Raw genomic sequence first — 13,881 nt, forward strand, 5'->3', positions numbered from 1 at the left:
TTTATTTTATTTTTTTTACATATTTGTTAAAATTATTATGTTGTGATATCGTAAGACAAAAATCAAGCTCCAATACTAACTGAAGAAATACACCACTCAGTCAGAAACAGCCAATCAGAGCCAGGAGGAGGGTCTTAGTGCTGTTAATCACTCTCACCCTCTCCCACTGACTCTTTCCAGCCAGTTCACCATAATATAGCCTGCTACCAATGCTATCAGTACTATGGCCTCTAATGATGCTGGTAAACAGTTTTTCTGTGGTGGTAAGTTGTTTTTCCACCATTAACTCATTTAGCAGTGCGTTCACAAAGTTAATTGACCTAAGACCTAAGCTAAGACCCTCCTCCTCGCTCTGATTGGTTGGTTTTGACCTGGAGCAATGTATTTCCTCAGATGGAAACAGTATCACTGTGAGGAGGTGGAGGAGCTTTATTTTTTCACAGATTATATTTCTCATATCGCACTATCACAACATGGTGACAGTTTTCAAAAATATGGGGCAAAAAAAGTATTTTTGTGTAAGTGTCATACTGCAGCTTTGATCACACAAATAAAAGATTACCAGCACCAGGGATGGAAGTAACTTATCTGACCCTTAGGGTTGATAGATCTTCTGTTTATTCACCTGAGGTAGAAACACCTGCTTAGCTGTTTACTACAGGAGAATCTGAAGATGATTGTTTTATTATTGATGAAAATGTGGACATCCTCACCTTTGTGAAGAACTTTGATGCACAGCAGAAATTATTGATGAGTATTTAATAGAGATGTGCCGATCAGGTTTTTTCCTGCCGATACTGATTCCAATCACCCATGAGGGCCGATCACCGATACCGATCACTGAAACCGATCACATAATAATAATTTTTTTAATCAAAAGCACTACCGGTTACATTATGTGGAAAAAGGAACCCTGAATTCACCTTAATTTAAACAAAAATTTGTTTTTTATAACTTTTTCCAAGAAAAAAACAGGCATTGTGCAAATTGTACTGCTATCGGTAGTACTATCTTTAACAGACTGATAACATATGGAGGCTCTGAAGAGGCTAAATAATGCAAAGAGTCAAAATAAARCCTCTCAAMATTGCCAAAAAATTCAAGAATAAAACTTAACATTCAAAGGCAAATGCAGGTTCCGTTACAATAAACAATCCTGAGTTACTGAATGAAAACTTCCTGATAGCATGGCGGCTAGCTGATTACTGCTAGTTCTGAGTGGCTGTTTCTGACTGAGCGGAGTAATTATGCAGAAAAGGGAGGAGGCAGAGGAGATCGATTATTTTTTCAGAGATTATCTGTCTCATGTTAGGACAGCGAAAGTTTTAATACGTATGTAAAATGTATTTTTTTAAGTTAGATGCTGCARCTTTAAGCAGAGGTTCGGTGTGAGAGTCACTACCAGGTGGAGCAGAAGCAGCGCTCCGTCTGTCAAATATTACTACCTGTAGCGTCTTACACCACAGAACTAGCGTCTTACATCGCAACTCGAAGACTTAAATAATTTTGTGGGTTATTTGTTTAGTTGCTAATTCGGGTGAGTGTTTGTAGCTGTGCGCTGCTTTACTTGTTGTCTGATCCTCCATATGTCTTTTTTACTGCAGTGAGCCTCAATATAGCCAAACTCCTCAAGTATGGCATTGTTTTTATGCCATATTAAATTTGTCGTGTTGATGCATTTTGACGTGCTTCAATTTTCCGCTGCAACACGCAAACTTCCCCAGTTACTAGGTGCGTTATAGTTCCACATCGCTTAGGATTTGCTGCTGCATGTTTGCGCAGTGTGAAGGAAAGAGGAGACCAGCTGCACAGGCAGGCTGCGAAATGAGATGCAGGTGATCGGTTTGTGTGATCGGCAACAAGAGACAGTGATCGGCGATCACCGATCATACACTTTTTCACGGAAATCGGACGATTATGATTGGTGGGCGATCGATCTAGTTTTTAATCATTCACATCTCCTGATAAAACCGCACAAGTTGTAAACATGTGGTGCGGTACGTGGACTGCAGCTGACCTCAGGTCAGAAGAATCAGAGCTGTTTTACCATGGGAAACACAGGGGATTTCTGGAAACAGCATGAGCTTGTTGATCAGCTGCTAGGTCAAAGGATTATTAGTTATCATTATGCAGACAGTAGCAAACAGCAGCTGCTATCACATCCATGCTGGCATCACCAGCATCACGTCTGTCAGACATAATGGAGGAGCATGGCTGCCAAACACCAACGCTGCTTCCAGTCAGAAACATGTTGGTAAAATTAAAGGATTACTTTCAACCTAAAGATGCCGGGGGTATGAATAATTCTGAGCTTGACTGTATATTATTGAATGCCAACTACAAATGTGTTGCTTTTATATATTTAGCCAATGTGTTTTGCAAGTGTGTCCAGTAACAACCTTGCAAAGACATCGTGATGGTGATAAATGTTCTATTTATTCTACAACCATAGATATTCTAGCAAACACTGATACTGTGACATATTTTCTGTTCATTTCACACTTCACCTCCTTCTAATATTGAAGCATAATAAACAGCCATCATACTGTGTAAAAGCTAATGATGGTGGGGCTAAACTCAGTTTGATTGTGGACCAAAGTTGCAACATTTGTTACATTTTTAGCTTCTGCAGTTCACTTTCACACTGCACTGACTCAGATGAACCAAACTCTTGGAAAACCTGTTCTCCCCCTCGCCTGTGGTGGCGCTGCACCAAGAACTACTGAAGGAATCGACATGAAAACCTCTGAGGAAGACATGAGCGCAACTTCCGTCTTCACAAAATGTAAACAAAAATGGAGTGGCGTCAGATTTTAGCGGTTGTAGGATTTCTCTCTTGCCTTTGGTCAAAGTCCAGAAGCCATTTCTTTAACTAGCACAAGATTTGTGTGTTGCATTTACCCAGAATGCCATGCGGTACAGTCTGCCTCCTGCTTTTAGAGGGGTCTCTGGTCCGCTTGACGTTCACACATGCATTCAAACCGCACCAGAGTTCATTTCAGCTCAATGAAGTTCACACCTCCTCAAACCAAGTGGATTGGACTTTCTAGACAAATGAGCTAGAGTTTGACTGAACAAGCCTGGTGTGAATGCACCCTAAAACTTTGATCGTACGTCGGATGCCGATAGAATGACAACTGAAGAGTGGCCGTGTAGTCATGGACCTCGGGTCAGTGGTCTTGGAAAACTGACCCGATTCCCCCCAGTTTCAGTCAGGCCAGCTGTGTTCAGTCCATGTTGTCCTCTGATGCAAATCCAGTTTCATAGCAACCTAACATTTTGTTTTTGAGAAAAGAAAACTTTTGAAGTTGATGTGAACCAACCAGGCGCTAGCATCGTTTTGAGGACTTGAGTTACATCAGTGATGTTACAGATCCTCCTGCTGTGTGTTGAGATCCTGGTTCTTCTTTTCTTCTTCTTGCTGCTTGTTCCCTTGTTCCCTTGTGTCCTTTGTGTCCATTTGAATAGTTTTATCTCCATTACCAGGACTTAGTGCCTCACTCTAAGACCAAAGTCCTTTTCCTGAATACCCGTGGCTGTCATTGGTGCCCCGTCTCTAAATGCCCTCATTAGCAGCCTGCAGCCCAGTGAGCTGGCCCCCCACATGCCAGAACACCATCTGAACAAAAAGATGCCCCAGTGAGAGCCTGGAGAGACGAGACGGGGAAGGAGAGGGCTCCAGCAGAAGGGGCTACAGATCTTTGTAGGTCAAATAATCAGGTCATGATGATTCCTGCCGGTCATTAGTGTGTTCTGAATAGACCATAGTGAAACAACAAGGTCATCACTGTCACTGTACCAGGATGAGGGTTCTGATGAAGCTGCTTTGTAGTGTCAGAAAGGAGGCCAGCATGGTGGTGGGAGCAGGGATAGGTTCTTAGGGAGGGGACCCAAACCAGAGAATTTATCCTCATACTGAAATATTCTTTAAAGGGGCAGTATTATGTAAAATCCACTTTTTTAGCTTTACATCCTGTTATGTTATTCTTATACGTTATGTTATTCCAAGTATGTTTATTCCTTATAAACATACTTGGAGTGTTACCTCGATTCTTTTATGCATGTTTGAGAAATTCTTTAATCTCCATGGTAACCATTAAGTTGTGCAAAACACCTGGATGGACCTAGCACCACCTTCAAGGATGAAGCTCCTCCTTATAGCTGCAGTTTCCAAACTACTGGGCTTATGCCTCAGAGCAGCCCTTTTCCGTGACTCCTCCCACTCAGCTCCTTCAGATTAGCCAGCATCAATTGGCAAACACCTGGCGGAACTGCATCTGTTGGGCTCATTATAGGAGCTACTACTCGGTGCAATGCTGGTAAAAATGTTGTTAAAGGGTTAATAGAGGAGCCATGTTGTGATGACTTCTTGAAGACGGAGCTTCAGAAAGAGCAGGAGTCCTTAAAGAGACAGAGGCCCAATTTCGAGATGTTAAATTACAAAGTAAAATGTCTTTTAAGTCATACTTGCTATATACATATTATAAATGTATTATAACAACTGAAGGTTACAGTTATTTGATTGTGCTATAATGGCACTTTGTGGCTGTAAAACCCATAATACTGCCCCTTTAAATGCCCCTTTAAATTCATTATTATTTTAAACTAAATGATATCTGCGTTTCCATCCATCCACCCACCCTTACATTAGCAGCAGCTTTTATTGCATGTTCAGTCTTCCTGATCTGTTCCAACTAAACTTTTCAGGACCTTCAGTGGTAAAAAATAATAAAAAATAGTACTTTTTTCCTGTAAAGCTTTTTAGGAGGTGATAAACCTCGCTGATCCAGACAGACTAATGTGAAACAAAACGGCAGTGGAAACCTCGCCAGACGCAGCCGTTGGCTCTGATCACTGGGACTATAACTTGGCTTATTAATCTAGTTCTCTTCAGGCCAGCAGACATGATCATGTTGTAGAAACAAATTGTCCAACATGACAGGAATGCAGTTTTAGAGATGTTCACTTTCACACCGACTTAAATGGTCCACGAGACACACCGAGCCGAGCTCCGCCTCCCGCGGAAGGAACGACTGTTACCAGTTCACAAGTTTGGAGGAAGTAATTGACGGGCTGGAAAATCTAATTTTAGTTGTCACTAAAAACTAAAATGAGAAGGAAAAAAAACCAGGAGGTGTCGGTGAGCCGTTCTCTCGCTGCATCAGACCAGAACTGAGCAGAAGAGGCTTAATATTTCAGTACCTATTTCCTCATTTCCTTCCCGTCTTCTGGCAGGAAGCACAGAGCAACTGGAAGGTGCAGGGGGTCAAGGTTATGATAGAAAATTATTTAAATCAAAAAAGTTGGATCAAAACTCAGGAGCCGGATCTCTCAGAAAGACCAGTTGGATGGCAAAACGTTAACAAACATGTACTTTGAATATTTGTCATAAATGATGTCAAACTGTTTCAAAATAAACTAAAAAACTTCTGTTGCAAAAATATTCCATCACATTTCAGCAACAAGGCAGTTAGTGATTTACATCATGAAAACATTTTAAAAAATCATAAACGCGTCATAAGACCAACTGCGAAACCAATAAACATTACATGTTGATTGGTGCCATTAAATCTGTGCAGGTTTTAGTATAAATTTAAAGGAGCCCAGTGTTTCAGCTGTTTTGTGGAAGTTTGTTTCAGATTAGCGGTGCATAGAAGCTGAATGCTGCTTCACCTCGTTTGGTTCTGGTTCTGGGGATGTAGAGGAGAAACAGAACCAGGAGACCTGAGAAGGTTTGGAAGGATGATAAAGTCATATTTTCACAACTACTGTTGTTTTGTTGGTGTGTTTTTTGACGGTCTCTCTTGGTTTTTCTCATCTGGTGAAGTTTGTGTGCTGAAGCCCAAACGCCGCCAAACAAATTCCTCGTCCTGTCTTCTCCTAACTGTCCTCTCTCTGTCTGTCTGGTCCAGGTCCCCACAAGCACCAGAGTGCCGTGACTTGCCTCCAGTTCAACAAGAACTTTGTCATCACCAGCTCTGACGACGGCACGGTCAAGCTGTGGGACCTGAAGACGGGCGAGTTCATCCGGAACCTGGTGACCCTGGAGAGCGGCGGCAGTGGCGGCGTGGTGTGGCGCATCCGGGCGTCCAACACCAAGCTGGTGTGCGCCGTGGGCAGCCGCAACGGCACGGAGGAAACCAAGCTGCTGGTGCTGGACTTTGACGTGGACATGAAGTGACAGGAAGTGGTGCGGGAGAACACGCTGTGGAAGGATGAAGAGAGCGACCCGCAGAGAGAGAGAGGAGGGGGACGGGAACCCGGAGACCCAAAAAACTCTTCACCTACACTCAAGAGAGTCTACAATCACAAAACCCGCCGCTGTCCGCGTCTCCCATTTGAGTTCCTGCTACGGGCAAACTCAGTCCAGTCCCCTCTGACCCCCGGCCCCTCCTGCTGAAGGTGATCTGGAGGGAGAAACGGAGCGAACTCCCCTGAACCGGCCGGCTTCGCACAGAGGACCCGCTTTCGCTCGAGTCGGACAGATTTTCAGATGTACAGAGAGATATTATTTTTTAAAACTCCCCCACCCACCCATGCACCCCCTCCCTCCCTTCCTATCAGAGCGTGTGCATATAGTCATCACACGGCCATGATGACTGGCTTCCCCTCACAGTTCCTCCCAAAGAGCTGCTGGACGTGGTGGGGGGGGCGTCGGGGTGGTCCGGCCCGTTTCCGTCACTCAGTTTCTGTTCTCATCGCTCTGCACTCGGGTTTCTGGACTTTTGATTTCTCCACATAAACACAACTGTGAATTTCAGGATCTGAAGAGTTTTTTTTTTTTGTTGTTGTTGTTGTTGTTGGTTTTATGCTACATGCAGAATTTCAGTATTAGAGGATGAATCTGGTCCAGTCCGTTACAGTCCGGTCTCTGTTACCGTCAGTGCTGTTCAGCTCTGGGGGGGGTTTCCTCAGAAGCTGGAGGGCTGAGGACAAACACCTCAACTATCCACTGACCCTGACCCCGCCCTGCCCTGACCCCGCCCCCCCAAGTGGCCAAACTGAATCTAATGCTGCTAGAGGAACCGGAACCAGAGAACGGAGCTTCTACTTGCTGTGACGTTTTAGTCCACAGGCGAAATTCCTCACAGGACTCTCTGTACGTTTGGACTTAAACCAGAAACGCGATGTGACGTGATCACCATCCTCCGACCTTTTGTTGTTTTTTTTTTTTGGTCTTTTTTGTTTTGTTTTTTTTTTTGCCACTGAAACTTGAGCCAAACGTGCCTCTGCGTTTGAGGCTACGAGGAGGGAGCGCGTCCGACAGAAACTGACAGGAGACACAAACGAGGGGGAATTGTAACACTGTTAGAGAACGTGCGTGTGAGTGCGTGTGTGTGTGTATGTGTGTGTGTTAGCTGGCAGCTTGTTATCACATTCCTTGGGACAATGCTTCTCCAGCCTGTTCTTTGGGAAAAATGTCAAAATGCTGCGTGGACTGGCTTAAAAAAAAAAAAAAAAAGAGGTTAAAAAGAAATCAAACTAACAGATGTACTGATTTTAACTTGTGAATGAGAGAATGGCCCATATGTCTGTGTGAGAGACTTTTTTTTTTCTTTTTTTCTTTTGCCCCTCCACAGGTGTCTGAAGCAACAGAGGAGACCACCATCAAGCATCAGCTGGCAGGTCGGGCCGCGGAGCGTCTCGGTGTTCCACCGAAACGAACACGGACAAAACACCTTGTAGCCAAAACAAGTCGTCTCAAAACCTCCCAGAGTCACAGCTCCAGCTGAACTGTGAAAGTGGTATAACACTGTATATTAAAAAAAAAAAGAAAGAAAGAAAACAATCTCGCTCTATCTCTCCTCTTGTTGTTTTCTCCGTCTGTTTTTAATTTATGATCTGGTTTGAGAAATCAGATTTGTTGCAGGTGTTTTTATTTTGTTCAGTTCATGTAAAACTGCCTGGCAAAAAACAGCAAAAAAAAAATCTAAAAACAGACAAAAAAAAAAAACCTGAAAGGGATTGTGTATTTGTTTGATTCACTTAGAATTTTATTTTCTTATAACTTAAGTGCAATAAAATGTGGGTTTTTCTTTTTCATTTCAAGCATATCAGTTGTCTGTTTTTGTTTACCTCTGTGAAGGCATCTTATATGGTCAATAAAGCAAAACTATTTGGTTAAATTCTCCTGGATGGTTATCATCTCAGCTCCTCAGTTATCCTAATTTTTCTGGGATGAAGTGAATCAAAAACAAATAACAGCAATGATTTTAAAACCAAGAATCAAGTGGAGAAGTTTCAAGTTATGGACTTTCTCAAACATGGAAGCTGGAAGCTCAGTTACCTCACAGAGAGCCTGCTGGAGTCTGCATGTTCTCCCTCTGCATTTGTGGGTTTACTCCAGCTTCTCAAAGGCATCAACCAGTTGTTTTTGTTGAGAAATGTGCAAAAAACTGTCGATATTCCGATAATGTGGAGAAAACACAATTGCGGTGTTTCCATTAAATAACTCAATTAACGTGAATACTCACACGATAAGTCGTTAATCCTCTGACCACTTCTTGTCGTCGTCTTTGTCGTTTCAGCCAGTCGTAACTGTTGATCACAAGCGATTTTTTTCCACATCACTCGTGATATAAAAAAGTGTTTTGATTTGAGTTTTACGAAATACATCAATTTCAATACAGCTGGAAAAACCACCTCATCCTATCACAAAAACTTATTGAAAAATGTGCCTGTTTGTTTTAATTGCCGTGCTTCTGTTAAGCAAATTTATTTCTGTAATTCCTATTTGCGCAATTTTAAGCTCTACCTTTGGGTTTTTGTCTTCCATCGGTGATGCATCATGAGGCCACTTAGTTCGAGCAGCAACAGAGTCGGCCCAGTGCTGCAGGTTTCCCCCTGTTGCCTAGCGATGGCTGGTTTCTGGCCCAGGAAACAGTTTACTGTGTGGGAGCGTTGAGGGGGCTGCACACAGTCACATGAATGGATGTGTGTGGGGGGAGAGGGAGACGGGGGTCTTTACTGTGGTTGGCAGGTCACTGCAACTGTTGCTTCCCAGACCTGCATCATGTTGTGTAAACAGCTGCTCTGCTCCACTCAGGTGCATCTTTCCTGCTCGTAAATTAAATGGATGTAATATAGATTTATTTACTCATTTCTGCTGTTTAGTTCTTGCTGAGTTGGCCTTTTGTTTCAAGTTTAGATGCTGCAGTTGGTCACTTTTACCTCCAAACAGTCAGACCAGGCTTGTAATCTTTAAAACCAGTGTGTCAGGATTTGCAGAGGTCATTCTTGTTTCTGAGCTTTTGCTGCTCTTTCTCCCATCATTTTCAGTTCAGTGGCCAACTTCTATTTTCAGAAGAATGCCTTTTTGTTAACATGCAAAGCATACAGTGGCTCAGAAATGTGTTGTTGACACAGTGGAGACATTTCTAATTCTTTACAGAGAGAAACCTTTGCTGCCATTTCTCTATCTGAATTGGTTGAAAACAGTAATGAAATAATTTGGCAGCCAGGAAATAGACGAAAGAAGTTTGGCACCCAGAAAACACTGATTTTGACCACATTGTAAATGCTGATCAGCAACAGACATGTAAAAAATCTTATTGGTTGTGATGTGAAGAAAAAAAAATCAATGTTCAGTTTGGTGCAGATCAGATGAAATATGTGGAAATTACAGTCAAACCTATGGCCATGGTGTAACCAGGGGTGAAAGTAAGGGGGTACGGCAGGGTACTGCGTACCACTAAAAGATTTAGCGGGGGTACGCAGTACCTGCAAGAGAGTGGAGCGGCAGTCAGCTGTAAAAAATCTATGGATTCACTGTGCAGCCGTGAAAGCACCCATTAATCAGCCGTGACTGATTAGTTTTTAAGAACAACCTAAAACATGACTTAATCAGTTAATAACTTTTTTCCCCATTTCATATTGTTTCTGAACTGTTCGTGCTTTGCTAGAGCAGCGGTGCAATATGTCGATCGCGGAAGGTTTTGAGTCGATCTCCAGAACGTCCTCTGACTCGCTTAAAACGTTCGTAACTTTATTAAAGAACAACAAAAAAAAAAACAACAAAACGTGCTCAAATTAATGACCCAACAACAATAATAATCTCAGTAATTATTGTTTCAACAAGGTGTTGTGCAATTCTGTGCGTTTCGGATCCATTTCCAAAATAACGAGCAGAGCAGGAGTTTAAAATTAACTAATCAACCTCCGCTGTGTTCATGAGAGGTTTATTAATGATAGCAAAATAAATATGAAGCCTGAAAACCTAATATCGTAACGGACTAAGTGTTATGTTTTTAACATAATCTCTGGGCGGCTTGTGGAGCGCAGGAGGTTGCCATGGCAACGGGTGTGCTTAAATGACACAAAGAAAGAGAATAAAAAAGTGAGTGGTTTTGAGTTGATCACCTGTTCAGGTTGTTTTACCTTTGCTGTGGCTCTTTACAGTCGCTGCTGTTTCTGAACGAATAAACCTTGTTCTTTGTGAGTATACGTCATTTACAACAAACATCAAACACGGTAAATATATTTCATTAAGTATTTAACAATTTAACAAACAAATGTCTTCTACCGTGATAATTATGTGAAATTTAATTGTCTAATATATAAAAAAATAGTTTGGTGCTGTCGGGCTCAGAGCCTGAGAGGCTTTTCCTTTATCAAACAATTGTTTTTTTTTTGCCTCTTATTTAGTGGAAATATTAATGTTGAGATTTTCTCCAAAATGATAACCTTTTTCAACCTTCATAGCTCCACTGTTGAAAATGAGGCTCTAACATTCACAAATGACATTGAAATAAAATCCAGTCCAACATCTGGTTTGAGGTGATTCCTCTGGAACTTGTTGGAGGAAAAATATCCCAACTTCAGAAGATGAGCTTTAAYTTAACAGAGCTCTGTGGTTCCTCCTGTCAGTATGAGAGTCAGGGTGAGGAGGCGCCATGTTAGGAAGAGAAGTGGAAGCTGCAGGATCTTCAGAACAAACAGGTCATGATGCTGGGCTACTGATTATCTCTCTGTCTGGACACAGGACCAATATAACCAGGTTAAAAGCTAAAATTAATAATTATACGCCAGATATGGAAAACTGGGATGCACTCCATGCCATGATGTTCAGAATTTAGGTCTCATGGCATCTCAAGGTGTCAACATGAGGGAAATACAGCTTTATTTTGTAGCAATTCAAGAGCTATTGCTTCGCAAAAAAATTAATCAGCACAGAAACTCCAAAGCACACAAAAAAGCAATACGTATATATATATATATATATATATATATATAAATTATTTTTCTTTTTTTTTGGCATAGTACCCCCTAGAATTTAAAACTACTTTCACCCCTGGGTGTAACCCCACTTCAACCGGCAGGAAAAGTCAGGACTTTGATCACTTTATATCCCTAAACTCACCAATGTTCAAGCCAAGAAAAGTTCAATGAAATACAGAGCTTAAAAACGACAACAACAAAAAAAGTTCAATCCACCATGGCTGACGTCTTGTTTGTTTTAGACCAGGCTTGGACTTTGACCCCAGCCCACGGCTGCAGGAAACTTCTGTAGGTCCTGGGAAGTTCAAAGAGTAATGCAAACTTCAGACTTTTGCAGTAAGGTAACCTAAATAAGAACGATGTCTTGAAAGTTGCCAGGTGGCGCTGTTGAGCTCTTTCTGTTGCGACTTTTGCAAAACCATTATAGTCATTTTCACTAAGACTGGTAAGCCAACAAAATTTGGTGAGTTTTCATATATTGTTAGACCTTCAAAAAGTCAATATATTCCCTGCTCAGGCCTAATAATGAAAAAATATGCTTGTTTTTGTACCAATAATTATGCAACTAATAAATTTGTTTGACATTTATTAAAATGAGCCTCGGTTATTTGGCTAATTTTAATAGCCAAATAATTAAAATGAGCAGTAGACTTTGAGAAATATTTTAGATGTAAAAAAAAATAATGCAGTGAAAATACCGTAGGCTATTTGGTTTTCATAAAAGTAGTCAGAGACGTGGCGTGTTGTTGGCGCTGCGATGCATTCTGGGTAAATGAGGTACGCTAGGTCCAATCGCGCTATTTCCGTCCAGACAGAAGAGCAGTAGGTAACGTTTTAAGCTTTCTCAATTTGAACCGTAGCACTCTGAAACTGTAGAAAACATGAGGAGGACCAGACGGAGGAAGGGGAAGAGTTGCCCGAAGAAGTTGCTGTTTATGCTGCTGCTGCTGCAAGCTTCGTAAATGAAACAATGAATGACGCCTGCCTTTGGTCCCACGGCAAGTCTTGTCCGGTCTTCAGTCAGGTTAAACCTATTTAGGTTCTGATCTTCAGTGCGGTGTAGGGGCCATGGTTTCATATTCGGTACCTGCGGCAGTGGAAATAATTTTATCATTTAAAAGAGCTTCCAGCTGCCTGCCTTTAATGTTTCTCCCAGCGTCTTTCGTTCAGTAGCCGGAGTTTTAGTTGCCAGCTAGCACGGCTTGGTTTTAGCTTTAGGGTAACGACCACCTGTTGGCTCCTTCATCAATTTTGCTCTTACAAATGACTTCATATTTTTGAAGTAATTGTGAGTTATCACAAAGAGAATTTTTTTGTTGATAGGAAAATGACAACACATTTAAGCCACCGTGTTTAATTAATATGGCTCATTTTAAAGTGGGACGCTGAATAAATGAATGCAAATTAAAGGTTTAATTTTTTTTCTTCAGTATCAGATTATGATGTTGCCACAAAAGGTTAATGCTAAACCTTTTTACACATCGTTTGTATGCAGAGACGGATTCATTTTGCTGAACAATAAACAAATATTTTATCACTGATGATAAAAATCTACTCATTGAACAACCAGGTTGTTAAGCATGATGGTATCTTCCTCGCTAATCTCAAAAGCTACAATTATCCCAGTTGACTGGTTAATTCTGCAAACTGCACTCTTCACTCCTGTTTTTACCCATATCTGCTCTATGTTCACTGAAAAAACTTTGTTTTAATTGAGATTTTTATTTTTTTTTAATGGGTGTAAACATTCAGAGTTCACACAGCGTAACAAACAAGATAGTCTGCTCTGTAGCAGACACTGATGGATCCCCACTGGCGGTCCTTAAACGAGCGTAATATCAGGAAGAGATGAATCATCTCATTTCTTCAGGTGATTAGCCATTTATCTACTTTACTCTTGCTGCCACAATTGCGCTGCGCATCCTGTTGATGAATGATTGTGTCCCTTTTTTCCCTCCATTCTCAGCGCTCAAACGAAGCACGTCTGCTTGCCACCCCAGCAGCACTAACTCATCCAGACACAAACAACACGGCTTGAGGGACGGAAAGGGTGACGAGATGCTCTCCGCCAGGAGCTGATGGCGCGGCAAAAGGTTCAGGGAAGGGAAGAGCTTTGGATGCTTCGTTCAGTGTATCTCCCATCTCTTTGTTCGCTAATCCTGCCCTAAAGCGCTGCAGCCCCTCTAATTGTGAGCAGATTTTCTAAAAGGACCGTAGCATCAGTAGTGGTTGTGTTTCACACTTCAGTCTAATCCTGTTTGGGAGGTTTTGTTGCAGCACATCAATGGGTAATGACAAGGTTTAATCGCCATAAAGCTGCCAGTCAGTGGTTGATGACGGGAACATTTAAATCTCCTTTGGTTCCTTTTGGACAGCTGATGTTCAAGTTGGTCATTAATGCTGACCTCCTGATAAGGTCAGGAGGTTCCTGCAACCCCACAGCTGCATGACTTCACCAACTGTTACCCTCATCCTCCCTCCCCCACTGCTACTCGGGTATTTCAAATTCTTCAGCTTTAAAGGGGCAGTATTATGCGATATCAATGTTTTTATCTTTACATCATATTATAATGTTATTCCTTCATCACTAGAGTGTTGCATTGATTCTTTACTTCATGTTTGAGTAATCCTTTAGTCTCCATGGCAACCATGAGGCTGTGCAAA

General features: G+C 41.8%; 1 protein-coding gene and 1 long non-coding RNA gene across 5 annotated transcripts in view; both read left to right on the forward strand.

The window, feature by feature from the left end:
• fbxw7 (F-box and WD repeat domain containing 7) overlaps positions 1 to 7,478 on the forward strand; it is a 103,845-nt gene extending 96,367 nt beyond the window's left edge. For 3 of the 4 annotated variants that reach the window (XM_017306189.1, XM_008398513.2, XM_008398665.2), the window contains one exon: positions 5,913 to 6,181. In XM_017306189.1, coding sequence (XP_017161678.1) covers positions 5,913 to 6,181 — 269 coding nt within the window. Of the gene's footprint in view, positions 1 to 5,912 lie in introns of all 4 variants that reach the window. The other variant, XM_008398591.2, reaches the window with a different exon arrangement.
• A 4,525-nt stretch (positions 7,479 to 12,003) lies between these two features.
• Positions 12,004 to 13,539, forward strand: LOC103457919 (uncharacterized). The gene is made up of 3 exons (XR_532503.2): positions 12,004 to 12,043; positions 12,970 to 13,087; positions 13,184 to 13,539. It is a non-coding gene; the product is annotated as an uncharacterized LOC103457919 (long non-coding RNA).
• Positions 13,540 to 13,881: the final 342 nt, after the last annotated feature.

Source organism: Poecilia reticulata, linkage group LG1 (genome assembly GCF_000633615.1).
Source record: "Poecilia reticulata strain Guanapo linkage group LG1, Guppy_female_1.0+MT, whole genome shotgun sequence".
Lineage (NCBI taxonomy): Eukaryota > Metazoa > Chordata > Actinopteri > Cyprinodontiformes > Poeciliidae > Poecilia > Poecilia reticulata.